General features: G+C 47.2%; 1 protein-coding gene and 1 long non-coding RNA gene across 6 annotated transcripts in view; one reads left to right on the top strand and one right to left on the bottom strand.

Annotated features, from left to right (window-relative positions):
* The window catches only part of BST1 (bone marrow stromal cell antigen 1), a 36,206-nt gene that overhangs the window by 1,456 nt on the left and 14,226 nt on the right, over positions 1-20,524 (top strand). For 3 of the 5 annotated variants that reach the window (XM_088836525.1, XM_088836528.1, XM_088836527.1), the window contains exons 2-8: positions 324-450; positions 2,989-3,124; positions 8,247-8,329; positions 12,444-12,520; positions 13,056-13,148; positions 14,491-14,577; positions 18,138-18,197. In XM_088836525.1, the coding sequence (XP_088692651.1) occupies positions 324-450; positions 2,989-3,124; positions 8,247-8,329; positions 12,444-12,520; positions 13,056-13,148; positions 14,491-14,577; positions 18,138-18,197 (663 nt within the window). The remainder of the gene's footprint in view (positions 1-323; positions 451-2,988; positions 3,125-8,246; positions 8,330-12,443; positions 12,521-13,055; positions 13,149-14,490; positions 14,578-18,137; positions 18,198-20,524) is intronic. The other 2 variants (XM_088836526.1, XM_088836529.1) reach the window with 1 other exon arrangement.
* On the bottom strand, positions 14,755-17,194 carry LOC148777932 (uncharacterized). Its single transcript, XR_016037481.1, has 3 exons — positions 16,716-17,194; positions 15,203-15,324; positions 14,755-14,893 (listed from the first exon to the last, which is right to left on the bottom strand). It is a non-coding gene; the product is annotated as an uncharacterized LOC148777932 (long non-coding RNA).

Genomic DNA, 20,524 nt, shown 5'->3' on the forward strand with positions numbered 1-20,524 from the left:
CTTCTAGCTCCACGCATTTTCTTCCATTTCTGTGAGCCTGTTCTAAGTTCTGCGAGATCTATGTGGCACCTCTGAAAGACACTTCCACTGTCAGATTTCTAAATCCATCACCAAAGTTATTATTCTTCCTCTTCTGAATTGGGGTTAATGCATGAGTCATGGCAATTTCCTGTCTTTTTTGTATGCCCACTTGTGCAGGGCTGATATTTGACAAAATCGCTCATAAAAAAACTTGGAGAGAGAAGAGGAAATGTGTCACAGTGGAATGTAGTCTTTTAAAAACAAAACAAAAAAACCCAAAACAAACGTGTGCTTTTCTGCAGGGGCAAGAACTGCACAGCCATCTGGGAAGCCTTTAAAGTGGTGCTGGATAAGGATCCCTGTTCTGTGCGCCCCTCGGATTACGACCTTTTTATTAACCTCTCCAGACACTCCATTCCCAGAGACAAGGTAACCCTGCCTTCTGACCTGCTCTGCTTCATCAAGCAGCCAACTCACAAGGAGTGCCAGTTGGCTGGTGGGAAGGCGGCTCTGTCTTCACTTGTGCCCCTGGGTCTCCTGCCTGTCGTGGGCAGAAGAAGCTTTCCTAAGTCAATAACTCAGGGCAGGAACCACTAAAACATCAGGGTGTCACCACATGTTTCCCACAGGACCGCTGCACCTGGCTAGTTCTGAACAATCTCCATTCTGACCTACCCCAGAGGCTTGAACGTTGAGGACTTCAGAAAACCCCCTGTCAATATCCTCCCTGGAGACCAGTCCCTCCTCTCATCAGGCCTTAAGATGATGTCCATTCAGGACCAGTTTCTTTAAGAAACTGGTTAGCATGTACACAAGTAGTTTATGTGTATGTATCCTGTCTGCACTCTAATCCCTAATACAGTGAAAGTAAATGAAAACATCCTTGTAAACTGCTTATTTAGAATAATACCTTGAGTTTAGAGAAAGCTAGATACCATTTTTATTTCTCTGACATAAACTATTTTTTTCTTAATTAAGGGCATATTTATTTTTGACATAAAATCTTAACTTGATTTTTTTCATCGTCAAGTCATGTGGCACTGATGTTTACAAATGAAAACATCTGACTGGCTTTTTTAAATTTTTTGGTAAAGGCAGGTGAATGGAACTGGGAGGTTCAAGCATATAACTGGCTGAAAACATGCTTTTTGAATATATGTTGCCATTTGAATCTTGCAGTCACTCTGTCAGTTACCCTTTTTTCTTTTCTTTTGGCTGCACTGTGCAGCATGAAGGATCTCAGTTCCCTGACTAGGAATCAGACCTGCAACCCCTGCAATGGAAGTGCAGAGTTGCAGCCATTGGACTGCCAGGAAAGTGCCTGCATGCATGCGTGCTAAGTCGCTTCGGTCATGGCTGACTCTTTGTGACCCCCTGGACTGTAGCCCACCAGCTTCCTCTGTCCGTGGGATTCTCCAGGCAAGAATACTGGAGTGGGTTGTCATGCCCTTCTCTAGGGGATCTTCCTGACACAGGGATGGAACCTGCATCTCTTAGGTGCATTGGCAACTGGGTTCTGTACCACTAGTGCCACCTGGGAAGGCTCAGGGAAGTGCCTGGGAGCTGCTATATTTGTTCTCCTTTCTCATAGACTTTGATTGATAGACTTATAAACACTGAGCTACTCTTATGTACCAGGCGTTGTTCTCAGGGTTTCAGAGGCAACAGGGAACACAGTCTGCCCTTGGGTAGCATCCAGTCTAGACCAAGACCCTGGTTGGGATACCGAGGATATGATGGTGTGATTGTTATTTGTGTTATTAGTGTCTGAAAACGCTTTAACTTTATAGGAGAAAACTATAATCTAAAAGCAATGTGTTTTTGAGGCATCCTACCCTTTAGGAATCCATCTGAGATTATATGTCATCCTAGTCACAGCTGTGAGAGAAGAGAAAGGGTTCATACTCCCCATTTTCCACGTGTGGAAATTGAGGCAAAGGGAGATGACTTGCTGTGTTCATGATCACACTTTTAGGGTGTGACAGACCCAAGATTCGAACCCAGGTCCCTTGATTAAAAAAAAAAAAAATCTATCATGTTTTAAGTACTAGAAAATGTAAGTATATGTGTGTGTGTGCTTAGTCACTAAGTCATGTCCAAATCTTTGTGACCCCATGGACTGTAGCCCAGTAGGCTCCTCTGTCCATGGGATTTCCCAGGCAAGAATATTGGATTGGGTTACCATTTCCTCCTCCAGGGGAATCTTCCCAACCCAGAGATTGAATTGTCTTTTGCATTGGCAGGCAGATTCTTTACCACTGGCCCACCAGGGAAGCCTATATATATGTACTTATCTACTTTGTTTTTACTGCTGGGAAAGTATTTCGTTAACATTTACTTGTTACCCTTGCAATAAAGGGAAGAAAGCTGGTATGCGTTAATCACTCATTCACGTCCAATTCTTTGCGACCATGGACTATAGCCCACCAGGCTTCTCTGTCCATGGTTTCTCCAGGCAAGAATACTAGAGTAGGTAGCCAATCCCTTCTCCATGCTACCCTTGTAATAAAGAGGTTTGCTGGTGGCTCAGATGATAAAGAATCTGCTGCAATGCGGAAGACCCAGATTTGATCCCTGGGTTGGGTTTCCCGTGTAGCTTAGTTGGTAAAGTATCTGCCCGCAATGCGGGAGATCTGGGTTCAATCCCTGGGTTGGGAAGTTCCCCTGGGAAAGGAAATGGCAACCCACTCCAGTATTCTTGCCTGGAGAATCCCATGGACAGAGGAGCCTGATGGGCTATAGCCCACGGGGTGGCAAAGAGTCAGACATGACTGAGCACCTAACATATCCCTGCAATAAAGAGAAGAGAGTTGGTAGCCCTCTCCAAGGGGGTCAGTAAAGTCAAAGACAGCGTTTGCCTGTCAGTTGAATGAGAAATGATTGTCCTGACTTGTCTTGATGATGCTGTGCCTGAAGGGATCTGTTGTGACTTTTTTATGTTTTCATTTTGTGTTGATTTTTCCTTAGTCGCTGTTCTGGGAAAACAACCACCTCCTTGTCACCAGCTATGCAGAGAATGGCCGCCGCTTTGTGCCACTCTGCAACGTTCTGTATGGCAGGGTCGGAGATTTCTTGAACTGGTGTCGACAGACAAATGCCTCAGGTAAGACTTGTGCGTGTATCACAAGAAAAGTCAGTGTTCCTATCTACTATGGGGCTTCCCTGGTAGCTCAGCTGTTAAAGAAACTGCCTGTAACGCAGAAGACCCCGGTTCTATTCCTGGGTTGGGAAGATCCGCTGGAGAAGGGACAGGCTACCCACTCCAGTATTCTTGGGCTTCCCTGGTGGCTCAGCTGGTAAAGAATGCACCTGCCATGTGGGAGACCTGGGTTTGATCTCTGGGTTGGGCAGATCCCCTGGAGAAGGGAAAGGCTACCCACTCTAGTATTCTGGCCTGGAGAATTCAATAGACTGTATAATCCATGGGATCGCAAAGAGTCGGACACAACTAAGTGACTTTCAATGCATTTGCCATTTTTGTTAAATGCTTTCATATGCATTTATCTCATCTGATTGCCCTCAAATCCTCCCAGGTAAAATGGTTATAATAATAATAATTAATAACAGCAATAGAGGGCATCCATCTTTGCTAGGTGCTGTCCTAAGCACTTTACATACGCAGTATGTTCCCTACATATGAACGAGTTACATTTCAAGAGTGTGTTCATAAGTCCAGTAAGGTAAGCTAGGTACCCAGCTAACACAATCAGCTATATAGTACTGTACTGTGATAGGTCCATAATGCTTTCCACACAAACAATACATAAAAAACAAACAGAAGAATAAAGAAAACGTTTTTAACCTTATAGTACAGTACCTTGACAAGTACGGGACAGCAGCTGGCATCCAGTGGACAGGCAAGAAGAGTTACTGACCAGAGGAGAGAGAGGACGTGGGAGACGCTAGAGCTACAAGATCGTCAGCAATAGGAGACGGAGTGCGAGCTGAGATTTCACTCATGCCCGTTGTGGATGTGCAGGTTCGGGTTCCTTGCTGGCACCAGACGCACACTCGCATCTTTGAAAGTTCGCGACTGGAAGCTTTATCGTAGAGGAGTTACTGTGTTAACTCACTGAATCCCTGCAACAGCCCCGTGGGCCAGTCCTCTCCTGATTCCCATTCTGACGAACGAGGAAGCTGGGGCACGGCGAGGTGAGACACTAGCCCGTGAGTGTGCAGCACGGTAGCAGCACAGTGGGGCCGTCTGACCCCACCTGCGTGCCTCTGCCTCACTGTCCTCGGAGGGGTAAACTGAGGCTGAAGGCAGTTAAGTGACTCGAGGAACTGGGACCAAGATTCACCCCTCTTCCCACTGGTTCTAAAGCCACTCCAGACCACTAGCAGATATTTTGAGATTCAAATTGTCAGCTGAAAAAGAAAATGCACCATGTTAGAGCTGCGCGTCGGTTTCATTTAGGGCAACATGAATACAGTCTGGGAGACAGCATTCCAGATAGCTCTGAGAAACTGCGCTAAAGAGGCAGTGGGGAAGGTCATTGCTATGTATGATTTTAGTGAAGGGGGTGCGTACAGTCAGGCACTCACTTTGGCAGAGACTGGCTCCTAGTCACGAGGAGCAGACATCACCACGAAGGATTTTAGTGCTTTTCTAGGTACGAGGCGATGCAAGAATTGGGTTCATAAATTCTCTTGAAAATATCTGACTATCCCAAGACCTGTTCTGCCAGTTTTTCTCAGAGCACAAAGTGCCTCCCTCTTGATCTCCACCCTAAACTCTTTTCAAGGGGTGTTGAAGGGCAGCAACTGCAGCGGCTCATGATTTAATCCTTGTAGAGGTGGATGGCAAGTGCCAACTTGTATTTGGCGAAATCACAATGAAAGTTAAAGTCACAGAAGCCGACTTGATGGTAATGCAGACACTCCTCATGCATCGACTCCCACTGGCGATACAGCCGTCTCTGCCCTCAGGGAGCTTGTAGACTTGGTGGTAGGCGGGGGTGGGGCATTTAGTCCAGAGACGTGTGCTCTGAGGCAGGAAGGACTGGGCGCTCAGGAGTAAGCAGAGAGAGACACCAGCATGGATCAGAGACTCCAGAAGCTTCCCAGAGGCTCTTAGCTCTCAGTGAGTCTTACGCACTGAGCGGGACCAAGGCCAGCGAGGAAGTGGGTGCAGGGAAGTGGCCCCTTCGTGAAGACTGGAGATTCTTCCTCCCTGGGTATTGGAGACACTTTAAAAGTTAACTTCAGTTCAGTTCAGTCGCTCAGTCATGTCTGACTCTTTGCGACCCCATGGACTGTAGCACCCCAGGCCTCCCTGTCCATCACCAACTCCCGGAGCCTGCTCAAACTCATGCCCATCAAATTGGTGATGCCGTCCAATCATCTCGTCCTCTGTCATCCCCTTCTTCCTCTGCCTTGAATCTTTCCCAGCATCAGGGTTTTTTTTTTCCCAAGGAGTCAGTTCTTCCCATCAGGTGGCCCAAGTATTGGAGTTTCAGCTTCAGCATCAGTCCTTACTGATGGGTTAACTTACTATGTATAGAAGTTAGCTTACTAAGTACAAAATGGACAACTAATGAGAACCTCCTGTGCAGCACAGGGACCTCTACTCAGTGCTCTCTGGTGACCTAAGTAGGCAGGAAAGCCAAGAGAGCAGGGATATGTATATGTATAGCTGACTCAGTACAGAATTCACCTGCAGTGTAGGAGGCCCAGGTTCAATTCCTGGGTTGGGAAGAGTCCCTGGAGAAGGAAACGGCAACCCACTCCGGTATTCTTGCCTGTGAAATCCCATGGACAGAGGATCCTGACTGGCTACAGTCCCCGGTGCTGCAAAAAGTCAGATGCAACCTAGCCACTCACACACATGACTGATTCACTTTGCTTCACAGCAGAATCTAACACAACATTGTTAAGGAAACTATACGCCAATAAAATTTTTTCAGAAAATTAAAAAAAAAAAAGAATGTTAACCTAAGCTCAGTTCTGTTTCTCCTGCATTCATTCATCCATCTTAAAGTTCGTAGAGTACTTGCTCCACGCCAGTGTTTGCTCTTCTAAGCACTAGGAACACAAGAAAGAATAAACCATCAGAACAACACCTCATCCTTACAGGGGTGAAGATAAGACCATAAATAGGCTATGGAGAGAAACAAAATAGGGAAAAGAGGGTAGGGAGTGCTGGCTGGTGGGGAAGGGAGAGGAAAGCCTTGCAGTTTTACATGGGTCCAAAAAGGCCTCATTGAGAGGCTGTTGTTTGAGTAGAGGCCTGAAGGAGATGAGGAAGAACATTTCCGGATGCAGGGAACTGCAAGTGCAAAGGCCCTGAGCTGGGAGTGCGTCTGGCAGATTCAAGGAACAGAAAGGCAGGCAGTAAGTGAAGAGGCAAGTTGTCCGCTAAGAGGCTAGGGAAATAAAGGGCCAGACGGCACAGGACACTGAGGACGCTGGCTTTCACTTTGAGTGAGATGGGAAGCATGGCAGGGTACAGATCAAACAGCCACGGACATTTTTCCAGCGGACTGTGATCAGGAGACCACAGTTTGATTATTCTGCAGAGGGTGGGGGAGGCTGAAGGGGGAACGTGACGGAAAGACTGCAAAGAGAGGGAGTTGTTACTGAGTCACTCAGTCGTGTCCTATTCTTTTTGACCCCATGGACTGCAGTGTGTCAGGCTTCCTTGTCCTTTACTATATCCCGGAGTTTGCTCAAACTCATGTCCATTGAGTCAGTGATGCCATCTAACCATCTCATCCTCTGCTACCCTCTTCTCCTTTTGCCTTCAATCTTTCCCAGCATCAAGTTCTTTTCTAATGAGTTGGCTCTTTGCATCAGGTGGCTAAGGTACTAGAGCTTCAGCTTCAGCGTCAGTCCTTCCAATGAATATTCAGGGTTAATTTCCTTTAGGATTGACTGGTGTGATCTCCTTGCTGTCCAGCACCACAGTTCGAAAGCATCAGTTCTTCAGTGCTCAGCCTTCTTTGTGGTCTCTCTCATCCGCGCATGACTACTGGAAAAACCATAGCTTTGACTAGATGGAAGAGAGGGAGACTGTGATATAATAGAAATGAATATTTGGTCTTGGTCCCCTGGTTTCTGGCAAGTCTCTTGAAAACCTTGGTGTTCAGGAGTGATAAGAGTGTCTTTTGTATGGTAATGCAATGACTGGTGGTTGGGAGCCCCTAGGTAACTTTGGATGGGAGCTGCTCGTCAAAGACAAAGAAGCATCAGTAGAAAGCTGGAACTTTCAACCCCATCCTCTGGGAAGGGTAGCGGGACTGGAGATTGAGTCAATCACCAGCGACTGACTCAGTGATGCCTACACCATGAAATCTCCATAAAAATCCCTCTCTGATGGGCTTTGGGAAGCCTCCAGATTGGTGAACACCTTTAGATGCTGGTGCGCCCGGAGGGGACCAGGAAGCGTGGTGCATCTCCCTTCAAGAAGTTCACGCAGCTCCCTACTTGGTCCTCGCTGGGATGCATTGTCAGTGAGCACTTTCTCCTTCTTTTTGTTTAAAGAGTAAATGGGAGACAAATCCCATTATGTAGCTGCTGAATTTCACCCTTAAAATTTTTCAACGTGGTACATTTTAACTTTGTGTATATTTTAAATGTTATAAAATTTCTGTTTTCTGACTAAGGGCTGTTAATTGTCTTGGTCTGTTTTTCTTGTATTTACTTTCAAGACTTGTGCTAATTACAGAAGATGTTTCTCCCAATAAAGCAAATATATATATATATATATACATGTCATGCATATACATTTAAAATATTTATAATTTTTAATATGTGTATAATTTATAATATCATATGTAATACGATGTATATAATATGTATCATGTTTAATATGTAATAATGACAAATGTCTTTTTATCAGGGGTTGGATGCTCCTCACCAGGCTTCTTGTGGTCTAGGTAGATAGAGCTATGAATTTTAAGCCCATACACATTCTCTAGAACACAGTTCAATATATTTTGTGGAGGGACTTCCCTGGTGGCCCAGTGGTTAAGATTTTACCTTCCAACGCAGGGGATGTGGGCTTGAGCCCTGGTTGGAGAGGGTTCAAGATCCCACATGCCTCTTGGCCATAAAGCCAAAACGTAAACCAGAAGCAATATTGTAACAAATTCAATAAAGATTAAAAAAAAATCCACTAAAAAAATCTTTATATATATACCGATAGTGGTCCCAGCAAATATTTTCAATAAATCCCTTCCTGTTATATCTTTGAAATGAAATGTGTTTGTCTGTTTTCCCCGTAGGACTCGACTACCAATCCTGTCCGACATCAGAAGACTGTGAAAACAACCCTGTGGATTCTTTCTGGAGAAGCGCATCCATCCAGGTAGTCCTGGGATGCACGGCTGGGTGGCAGAGCCGGTGTGGAGCCTGTGACGAGGGGGCCGGAGGGTTCAGAGGCATCACTGGGCCGTCGCGTCAGTCCTCAGTTTCCCTGAGTCTCACTTTCTGCCACCTTCTGACTCAGCCTCTTCGCTCCATAAAAGCGTGAGGACTTAAGAAGCTGAACTGCGTATGCGGTGCCTGGCGTGGAGAAGATGTGCTAAACGGTGGTTTCAGATGAGGGTCCTAAACAGCCGTTGTTATTACTGTTGTGTCGCGGTTGTTAGTATTTCAAATCAACGTGGCATTGGCTGCGATGTGAGGTGGCGTAATCCCTGCTTTACGGGAGGACCTGGGACGCCTGAGATCTATATGCGGGGGTCAGAAGCGTCCAGAAGGCTGATATTCTTGGGGCGGGAGATGATAGGAGACCAGAGACAAACTGGAGGTGCAGAAAGTGAGAGTGAAGCCGCTCAGTCGTGTCCGACTCTGAGACCCCGTGGACTGTAGCCCACCAGGCTCCTCCGTCCATGGGATTCTCCAGGCCAGAGTACTGGAGTGGGTTGCCATTTCCTTCTCCAGCAGGTCTTCCCGACCCAGGGACTGAACCCGGGTCTCCCGCATTGTAGACAGATGCTTTACCATCTGAGCCACCAGGGAAGTCCCACTGTCCCCTAAAGGCCAGTCTGTTTCTCGGAGAATATCATCAGCAGAATCGATAGTGATCAGTAGCTAGAAAACACCAGTGACTGCAGCTTACATTTCCTGTCACCAGCGTTAGACCAAAGATTCCAAATAAGAGGGTGACATTTTTAGCTCAATGCCTGACAAAGAGCAGTGACTGTTATCTACATTGGCTAGGGGTATGGTGATGTCCGGTCCTGCCACCGAGCTCCTTTCAGGGTTATCTGAGTCCCTTTCGGTCTCATTTCCTGCCCTGGATCACCAGGTGTCCACCGGAGCCACTGTTAATCAGAATGAGAGACTCTTCGGTCAAATCTTCGGCTACGGGGCAGTTTGGAACTAAGCAGAGGGTGGCTTCCGACAAAGGTGTTCTTACTCCTCTCTCTCCTGCCAGATCTGGGGAGCCCTTGGTCTGTGCCCGCTCCCCACAGGTTCTGCCTGGAGTGCAGACTCCAGGGGGTGAGCTGCCCGAGCCCCTCATTGCGGAGTGGGGAGCAGCGTGTGGCCACATCATCACCTGAACGTGGGGTCCTAATGGCCACGCAGGGTGACGTCGTGTGCAGAGAAACCCATACGCTACCCAGTGGACCTCCCCCATTTCAAAATGTGCTCCAAGCCACCTCCGACCCTAAAGTGGGAGTTTTGTAACCATGCTCACCCTTTACGACTGGAGAAGGAATTGGCAACCCACTCCAGTATTCGTGCCTGGAGAATCCCATGGACAGAGGTGCCTGGCGGGCTGCAGTCCATGGGGTCGCAAAGAGTGGGACACGACTGAGTGACTGACACAAACACACACATTTTATGAACCCTCAGAATATGCTGGGGAGTCAACGTGAAGTGAGATGGTGTAGTATTGATATGCTGAGCAGGAGAAGGTCTGAACCATAGCAGAGAAATATGCCGTAAACAGTATCATTTTAAATAATTTGATCATCACAGAAATCCTATGGGTAGGGACTCTTACTACCCTTGTTTTACAGATATGAAAACGAGGCCAAGAAACTTAATCAGACTAATTACTGAGCTAATAAGTGCAGCAACCGGAGACCATGACTTCATACAGCCTCACTGTGTCTGCATGCCTTTTTCTCTTTTTTCGGCTGTGCCATGTGGCATTCAGGACCTTAGCTCCCCGACCAGGTATTGAACCTGTGCCCCCTGCAATGGAAGAATGGCGTCTTAACCACTAGACCACCAAGGAAGTCCTGACAGGCTTTGTTTTAATGAAAAAAATTTTGATCACCAGTTTAATAGCTGCTCGTGATAGAGAATGATAAATTATAGAGTATATAAAGAAAAAAAAAAACTAACCATTCACATTCCTGCTACCTAAGAGCAAATCATTTAACACAGTGGTCGTCAGACCTTGGCATTTGCAGATTTAACCTCGAATGTTCACATATTTGGAAGCAATCTGAGACAGGCGTGACAGCATGGAGCCAAGTGCTGCGGCCGGTATCGGGCGGCCAGGCTCTCCTGGTGGCTCAGATGGTAAAGAATCCACCTGTGATGCAGGAGACCAGGGATCAATCCCCGAGTCAGGAAGGTCCCCTGGTGAAGGAATTGGTAACCCACTCCAGTGTTCTTGCCTGGAGAATTCCATGGACAGAGGAGCCAGGCAGGCTACAGTCCATGGAATCACGGAGTTGACACGACTGAGCGACTAACACTTAAAACTTAACACTGCCAGAGAACAAGCCCGGCCTTGCGTATCTCACTCAGATCTGCATGATAGCCCTGCCCTGCTCCACCTTCAGTCTAGAAGAAATATTTTATCAGGGAAATCATAGACTTCAGTAGTGTGCTGAGCAGCACATTGGGGAATTTCTCTGGCCCTGTCTCTGCCTTAGGAATTTCGGGGGTTGACTAATTCCCACACTTCTGCCCATTCATTTTTGTGTTTTTCTTTATTTATTTGACTCCACCGAGTCTCAGTTGTGACAGGCAGGATATTTTCAAGTTGCAGCACACAGGAGCCAGGTTCCTGACCCGGGATCGAACCCTGGCCCCCTGCATTGAGAGCACAAGAGTCTTAGCTACTGGACCACCGGGGAAATCCCCACCCGTTCATTTTGAACAGAGTTGAGCGCAAGCCATGCTCTGTCCATCTTGTCTCACACTTTGCTCTGGGTGTAAGCACTTCTGGGGCTATGGCCAGTCTTTCGTAGGCTTTTACTAGTGGCTGGGTCATATTTCAGACGTGTGAGCCCCACGATGGACTTACCCTTCCCTGTGGCTGACTGTTTTAGATCGATTACTAACCACGCTGCAGTATAACTCTCTGTGCACCAGGGGATCCTTCGTGATGTTTCCTGAGTATTTCTGGCTCATCTTCTGGGCGTGTGTTTTGCATTCTTTCTGTCTCTTGAAGTTACTTCTGTGTCACTGGCACTGTCTAATAGGATGTGAGCAGGAGTGACTGTGTGACTTCTGGGTGCGTGCGTGCGTGCCAGGTCGCTTTAGGCGTGTCCGATCTTTGCGGCCCAGGAACTGTAGCCCGCCAGGCTCCTCTGTTCATGGGATTCTCCAGGCAAGAATACTGGAGTGGGTTGCCATTTCCTCCTCCAGGGGATCGTCCCGCCTCCAGGATCAAACATGAATCTTCTGTGGCTCCCACACTGCAGGCAGATTCTTTACCACTGAGCCACCAGGGAAGACTTGAAGAACTGGTCTGTGCCTTGCCACTTTTTCTCTCCCTTCACTGACAAACTATGACTCTGCAGACATGGAGACTTCATCAGCTCGCATCCCAGAGCAGGAGCATATGTAGGAAAACCCAAACCCCAAATCCGAAAACCAGTGATACACATGTAGTGTATATAAATAAACCTTTCTTGTTTAAAGTCACGGGGATTTTTGAGGCTGTTTTTAATGGCAGCAGCATAAGATAGTGTACACTGGTTGATCCAGGGCTGGAATATGATAGTATTTTGCATTACTTTATTTTAAAAAATAGTTCTTTATTTATTTTGGCTGTGCTGGGTCTTTGCTGATGCGTGAAGGGGCTTTTCTCTAGTGGCGGTGTGGGAGTTCTCTTTGCAGTGGCTTCTCTTACTGCAGAGCCCAGGCTCTAGAGTGCGGGCCCAGTAGTTGGGGCACACGTTCTTAGTTGTTCAGTGGCCTGTGGGCTCTTCCCAGACCAGGGATCGAACCCATGTCCCCTGTATCGGTAGGCAGATTCTTAACCACTGGACCAGCAGGGAAGTCCTGTGTTGTTTTATGATGGTAGATGACAGGCATGAGGTTTGCACATTTCAAAGCAATTTGCTTTCCAAGATATGCCGATTTACATCCCTTCTAGCTCTGTGGAATACCAGATTTATCACATCCTTGTCAGTATTGAGGATTGTCAATTGAAAAAAACGGTTGACTATTTCAGAGGTGAAAAATGGTGTCTTGGCTAACTCAAAATGCTTGTTTCTTTTTTGCAGTATGCAAGAGATAGTTCTGGGGTGATCAATGTCATGCTGAATGGCTCAGAGCCAGCAGGAGCCTATCCTGTAAAAGGGTAAGAATGCGAGCCCTAGCATATATGACAAAGATGCCAAGATGTCTTTTTAATTGTTTTGAATGGAGGCTTAAGAGGATCATCTTCTAGATGATCATCAATCTAGTGCTTTTGTAAGTTCAGCTGGAGCAAAACCATTGAATGACCTGGACATCAGAGCCATGTCCCTACCTTTATACCACTAACAGCTGAACGCATGAATGCAATAAGCAACCTAAAAATTAAAGCTGAAAAGTAACCCCCAAAGGGCTCCCTGGCAAAACATCCACCTGCCAATGAAGGAGACCTGGGTTTGGTCCTTGAGTCAGGAAGAGCCCCTGGAGAAGGAAATGGCAATCCACTCCAGCATTCTTGCCTGGAGAATACCATGGACACAGGAGCCTGGTGGGCTACAGTGCATGAGGTCGCAAGACTTAGCAACGAAATCACCACCACTGACAACCCCCAATAGTGTTAAAAGTAATGTGTAAATCAACTAACAAGATATGGGAACAGTGTCATATTACTTTAGGACTTGACAAAACGTGTTTCTCAGTTTTTTTGCAGATTTTGAAATTCCCTACCTACAGAAGGATAAAATCACGCGAATTGACATCTGGGTTATGCATGAAATCAGAGGGCCCAAGGTGTAAGTTATAGCGCTACTGGTGATGGTCATGGTACAAACGTGCTTTTCTTGGATGTGATATGATCCAGTCTGAGTTACATGTACGGTTCTGGGGAAGCCACTGTCTTCTCTGTTCATAGTATGTTGGGCAGAAAAAGGCAAAGGCTTGATTTTATGGAAATGCCATGAGTCAGTCCCGAGCCCAGAGAGAAAGCTTTCTTTATCCAGAGACTCCTCTCAGCCTTTCTGAGTGACCAGGGCAACATCAGACAGGAGAGGGCCTGATGCACTGGTGTAGGGCAAAGCCAGTTTTTTCTCTGTCATTGGAAGTCCAAAAGCCTCACCAGGAGTTCTCAGAATGGACTCATGGGCTATGTAATGAGGACAATTCTTTTCACAGAAAACCAGTTTCACAACTGGTCTCAGATAACTGGCTGAAAAAGCTTTTAAGATCCATACTTTTCTGGGAAACCACTAACTTAATGGTTACATCAGCTCAGATAGCAAAGCAAGCTTGAACACATCCTTTTTATTTTTAAGCTTTTAATTTTGTATTGGAGTGTATAGCCGATTACCAGTGTTGTGATAGTTTCAGCTGAACAGTGAAGGGACTGAGCCATACATGTACACGTATCCATGTAGTGTCAGTGACACCGAAATGTAGGACTGAACCCTTAACAACAGGGGACTGCCTTTTTAGGAATTATGCTCGGAGTGTATAAAGGAACCCAAGCAGGAATTAAAAATAATGGCAGAGAGGTACATACGTAGACACACAGACATGGGCAAACGCAAATTAAACACGCATTGGGCAGCAGAATTGGGTTGTTATGTTTTCAGTCTCGTTGGAATAAATACGTTTAAAAAGTCTAAAGTGATGTACATCAACATGTTAGCAGCGGTTATCTCCAGTGATGTGAGATTTAGGCTCCCCCCCGCCCCTTTATTTGAGTTTTCTGATATTTTTTTATTTTGTATATATTTTCTATTTCCATCTGACGATTGACTTATTACACCGCGGGTTGGATAACGGGGCAGTCCCCTCGCTCCGAGCCCAAGCCCAGCGCTGCGTGTGCGGTGCGGCTGGGACGCGCCCTGTGGCGCACCGCGCATGCGCCGGCGCGGGCCAGGGGATGGACGTGCGTGACTCGCGGGCTTCGGACAGGTTTGAGGTTCAGAGCTTCTCCACGTGGGCGTGGCAGCTGGGGTGCCCGCAGCACCTCTGGGTTCAGCGAGCCTGCCACGTATTTCTCCAGCGAGGAGTAGATCGCAGGAGCACGTGGCCAGTGTAACTTTTCCTTAACTCGGAAACAGCTTCGCCATCCTCTTCGTTTATCTGTGTACGTCTGTATTTGTGTTTCAGGGAATCCTGTGGAGAAGGCAGCGTGAAGCTCCTGGAAGAGAGGCTGGTCAAGATGGGTTTCCAGTACAGCTGTATCGATGACTACCGGTAGGTGGCGGACTGTAATCCGTTGTTCGGCCGCTAAGTCGTGTCCGACTCTTTGCAGCCCCATGGACTGACTGCAGCAGGCCAGGCTCCGTGTCCTTCACTGTCTCCTGGAATTCGTTCAGATGCATGCTCATCGAGTCTGTGGCACTATCCAACCCTCGCATCCTCCGCCGCACCCTTCTCTTTTTGCCTTCCATCTTTCCCAGCATCAGGGCCTTTTCCAAAGAGTTGGCTCTTCACATCAGGTGGCCAAAGTATTGGAGCTTCAGCTTCAGCATCAGTTATCAGTGCATATATTCAAAGAAGGAGCAGGAGGCTGTTGGAAAGGTTTTTCAGAGGTCAGCTCCAGAGACCACGGAACTGTGCCTTCCTGTTGTCACTGGATCTGGGGACTGGTAGTGCTTTCCAGCTAGAGTCCCACCTGACCCCCACCCCCTAGTGTCCACAGCCCTTTTTAAGGGTGCTTCAAGGATGGACAGCAGCCTTTTATCATTTGTGAGTGTCTGGTCTCCTCCTCCCTCGGTTGCCTGCATGGGGAGTCACCTGCACATGGGGACTGTGACCCTTGCTTCTCTGGATGCCATACTACCCATGATTTGTGTTAAGGGGAGTTTGAGATACTTACAGAGAGATGCTTGGTGGCTGTGGACCAACGGAAAAGTCATCATAGCTGCCGTTTTTCACAGACTTTATGGGCAGGTGCTTTGTATACATGTGGTCAGAGGTCATTTCAGGGTGCTCCCGATTCTTAGAAATGTAAGTTTGGCTCAAACTCTGGGATGATTGAAAGCCCTCCCCTGGCCTGGGAATTCCTCACCTATTGCTTCCTGCTTCTTTTATGTATCAGCACCTGAGTTTGCAGGCCTGTTTGTTTCCCCGGGGGCTGGAGTCCAACGCCTCGGTGACTTAGGGGCTTTCCCGAAGGTTTGTGAGTGCGGCAGGGTGCTCGTTACAGCTGCAGCCTTTACCAGCGCCAGTGACTGTCCAGCTGGCCTTCTCAAAAGGGACCTGGTGACCCTCCCACCTGAGCAAAGCCCCCAGAAGTGGGGTCTCCCCTCCTCGGGCCTCCCCCCAGGAGAACAGGCCTGTTCTTTTCCCACAGCTTGAAGCTGGGCTGTTTTCCTCGTCTGTTGTTGCTAATGCTCTCAGAAGACTCTGAAGTTAGGTGTTGTCACCACCCTGTTTTGAACACAAAGTAAAGCGCGTACTCTTGTTTTGGAAACACAATCTGTGTTCAGAAAAATGCAAAAACCGTAAGTATCCAGTTGGATGAATTTTCCCCAGTTCACTGAACACGTGTACCCAGATTAAGAGGCAGAGCGTAACCAGGACCCCTGTCTCTCCTTGGCCTCCCTTTCAGGCTCCCCATCCGCCTGCACTAGGAACCACTCTCTGGACTTGCAACAGCATAGATTAGTTTTGTCTGTTTTGTGTGAATATCCCCTTTTCATGAATGGGTAAATGAAAGGTCAGAGACGTTAAGCGAGTTTCCCAAGGTCATCACTCGGTGACATAGCTGAGTTTTGAACCCATCACTGTGTGACCCTGAAGCTTCCTTTTTTCTTTCTACTCTAAGATTCCTCCTTTCTTGCAGCATCAGGTTTTTGTAAATTAAATAAAAGGCAATTCTGATTCTAAAAGAGCTCAGGGATAGGGAAAAAAAAAAGGCTAAAACTTCCACAGTTATGACCACTTTGCTTTGGCCCAGGGACTTCCCTGAGGAGGCTGTCTTTTTACAAGTCATCAGGTCAAGTGGGGGCCCAGGGTTGCCTTTTGGACTCACAGCTGTGAGCCTCAAGGTCTCAGCCTGCTTTCCCTGAGTCACGTTGCCCCACCTAAGCTGGCCCCGGGCTCCACCCTTGCATGCCTGGCTCAGCCCCCAGCTCCTATTTCTGTACCACCAATGGGCTCTCTTGTGTTCAGATGGGGTTTTATTTCTCCTGGGCGCCCAAAGGAGATAACAGTAGGCTTAACACAGGGCGAGCGACCAGGGTTAACAGATCAGACTCAAGCCCAGATGTAAGTGAGAATCCCTTGCCCATCAAATTTCAGGTGACACTGACCTCTGTGCCACGGCGGTCGAACTTTCTCCCCGTCTTGCAGATTGTGGCAAGGTCTTTGTTCAAAGCCTCTCTTACCTGTTTTCTGCTTTGCGTTGTATTGACCCACACTCCATGAAACTCAGTGCGTTTTGGTGGGGGAAGTGGGGGAGGCATGACAGCAATACCAAGCTACTTTTAAAAATTAATATCATTTTTTGGCCGTGCTGGATCTTTGTTGCTGTGAGGCGGCCTTCTCTCATTGCAGCAAGCAGGGGATTCCTCTCTAGCTGCGGTGCTGGGGCTTCTTGTGGTCAAACATGGGCTCCAGAGCTCAGGCTCAGCAGTTGGGGTGCTGGGTTTATTTGCCCTGCACCTCGTGGAATCTTCCGAGACCAGGGATCGAACCCATGTTCCCTGAGTTGGCAGGCGGATTTGCAACCAGTGGCCACCAGGGAAATCCAATAACAGACTACTCTTGTTTAAAAAAAAAAAAGTATCTGAACGGTGTCCATTGAGAAGTAGAAAGTCCTTGGGAGGGGTCACGCAGCATGCCAGAGACAGAACGCCTTCCTGTTCTCCCCAAGTCTCCAGTCGCCCCGTGGCTGGCTGGCATCGTCTCTTGGCCTGCCTGTCACTGCTGCCAGGCTCCTGTCTTCTCTGCTGCTTTCCCTTCCCTCCAGACTGTCCCGGAACCCGCCTCTTCTCACTTACTGTGCAAGCAGTTAGCTTTCTTCCCTGAAGCCCGGGCACCAGCCATCACCCACGGGCTTCAAGCCCAGCTTTCTGCCCAGAGTTCTTATCAACAGATTTTCCAAGCAAAGTTGTACGTCTTTACAGAAGTGGTTCCATGCCCAGGCTTCGGAGGGGAGGTTCAAGTTCAGCTCGGCAGCTCGCTAATGTGAGAACTTGGCCAAGTCCTCTCGACAGCTTTCTCAGCTGTAGGTCGCAGATAATAATTTGTTGGTGTTCAGTCTCTCAGTCGTGTCCGACTCTCTGTGAGCCCATGGACTGCAGCACGCCAGGCTTCCCTGTCCTTCACCGTCTCCCGGAGTTTGCTCAAATTCATATCCCCTGAGTCCTTGACGCTAACTATCTCATCCTCTGCCACCCTCTTCTCCTGCCCTCAGTCTTTCCCAGCATCAGGGTCTTTTCCAATGACTTGGCTCTTCGCATCAGGTGGTCAAAGTATTGGAGCTTCAGCTTCAGCATAAGTCCTTCCAGTGAATATTCAGGGTTGTTTTCCTTTAGTACTGACTGGTTGGATGTCCTTAGTACCTGCTTTGTTCAGTTGTTGTAAGGAGGGAATGACATCATCTATGTGAAATATTTAATGCATAATTAAATTTTCTGGTACGTAGAAAGGGCTCAACAAATGCCAGCTAATATTTTTGAAAAGAAACTGTGTCCTTCAAAGTCGGAGACTTTGTATCTCCATTACGTTGCAGGTTCCCCACAAACTTATGATGAATGAAAGTCACTTGAATCATCCCTTAAATATTACTTCTTTTCATTTTGCAGACCAGTGAGGCTCTTAAAGTGTGTGGAACACAGCACTCATCCTGACTGTGCCTTATGTTCGTAAGTAAATGTTTAACCTAACTTCCTTGCTTCCTGAAGATAGCCAGCCCTTACTATTTACAGGACGCTGGTGGATCACAGTGTCATTTTACACCCACCCCCTGAAATGCCCGGCTGCAGAGTATGGTTGGTACTTGTGCACCGCCCTGCTCTCCAGCTCTGCGCTGCTGGGTCGGTGCAGGTTTGCTGAGCATCCGTGCAGTTGAGCTGACCCCCGCGTGTGCCATGGGAGCAAGGCCACTCCAGCTGCACCAGCTGCAACACAAAGGCTGGACCTGGAGTGGCAGGACCAGCTGTTAAAATTGACTTCTGTGGACCTCGGAAATGAAAGCTAGTTTACCAGCAAAAGTGGGCTTATTTGGTTCAGACTTTGCCTTCCAATGCAGAAGGTGTGGGTTCGACCCTTGACTGGGGAGTTAAGACCCCACATGCCTTGTGGCTTAAAAACCAAAATGTGCAACTGAAACAATATTATAACAAATTCAATAAAGACTTGAAAAATGGTCCACACCAAAAAAACTTTTTTTTTTTTTTTTAAAGAAAGTGTGTTTATTTGGGACTAGTAGAGGAATTACAGTTTGGGGCAAGCAAGCTATAGCAAAAGCCACAGGCAATACTGGAGTGGTAGCCTTTCCCTTCTCCAGGGGATCTTCCCAACCCAGGGATCGAACCCAGGTCTCCCGCATTGCAGGCAGATTCTTTACCAACTGAGTCGCAGCAGAGGCCCAGCAAACGAAGGAAAGGGGTGTTATTTTGTAGAGAGAAGGAGGAAGTTGAGAAGGGGTGTTTTGAATGAGAGTCTATCAGAGAAAAGTGAGTTCAAGGTGATGACAGTTTCTCCTTGGTTGAGTTGCTGGGGTAGTAGGCGCCTTACAGAAGAAGATGGTGTGTACATCTTCCCTGCTGTGGCCTCTAACTGATGATTTGTTCCTGTGGATGGTGCTTCTTCTGAAGTCTGTAATTGACAATTCTTCTGTAATTGATGTCCCTGGCCCTGTCTGAGAGCGCCCCCTTCTGGCCTGACTCCATTTTAGGGGTGAGGTTTCCCTTGACGAAGTTTCACATTTCTTAATCCTGATATATTTTAAAATCATATTAAACTTTTTGAAAAGATAATACATGTGCATAGGATGAAATTCAAAATGATGAAAGGGTAGAAAAAATGGAAACTCTTTCTTCCTCTTTTTCTAATTACCCAGCTTCTGGGTGTGTGTGTGTGCTCAGTTGGGTCCGACTCTTTGCTACCCCATGTAGCCCTCCAGGCTCCTCTATCCATGGGATTTCCCAGGCAAGAATACTGGAGTGGGTTGCCATTTTCTTGTCCAGGGGATCTTCCTGACCCAGAGATCGAACCCACATCGCTTGTGTCTCTTAAATTGGCAGCTGAACCACTGCACCACCTGGAAAGCCCAATTTCCTTACCCAAAGGCAACTACTATTTCTAGTTTCTTTTGTGCCCTTCTAGAATAGTCTGTGTTTGTTAGAATACGCATGTTTCTCTTTTTCATTTCATATAAATGATAGTAGACAGAGGACTCTGCAACTTGCTTTTTTCACATAATGGTATCTTAATGTCATTCCCCTACCTGTGGTATTCTATTGTATGCATATGTCATGATTCTTTTAAGATGGGAGGTACTGTCCGTTTTTTCTAAAACTTTTAATTTTGTGTTGGGGTATAGCCTATTAACAATGTTGTGATAGTTTCAGGGGGACAGCAAAGGGACTCAGCCATACTCATACATGTGTCCATTCTCCCCAAAACCCCCTCCCATCCAGGCTGCCCCGTAACACTGAGCAGAGCTCCCTGTGCTACTCAGTAGGTCCTTGTTGGTTCCACTTTAAATATGGCAGTGGCATACATCATGATTTAGCCCATTATCCATGGGTGGACATTTAGACTGTTTCCAAAATTTAACTATTATTAACAGTGAATAAGATAATTTTTAAAAAATTAATTAATTTATTTTAATTGGAGGCTAATTACTTTACAGTATCGTGGTGGTTTTGCCATATGTGAGCATGAATCAGCCACAGGTGTACAGGTATCCCCCCCCCCCGATCCGCCCCCCACCTCCCTCCCTACCGCATTCCTCTGGGTTATCTCAGAGCACCAGCTTTGAGTGCCCTCCTTCATGCAATGAACTTGCACTGGTCGTCTCTTTTACACGTGGTAGCATACACGTTTCAGTGCTGTTCTCCCATGTCGCCCCGCCCGCGCCCTCTTCCACAGAGTCCACAAGTCTCTTCTGTACATCTGTCTCTTTTGCTGTCTTGCATATAAGGTTGTCGTTACCCTCTTTCTAAATTCCATATATATGTGTTAA

This window comes from Moschus berezovskii, chromosome 5, assembly GCF_049115385.1.
Source record: "Moschus berezovskii isolate FMDL1 chromosome 5, NW_MosBer_1.0, whole genome shotgun sequence".
Classification (NCBI taxonomy): domain Eukaryota; kingdom Metazoa; phylum Chordata; class Mammalia; order Artiodactyla; family Moschidae; genus Moschus; species Moschus berezovskii.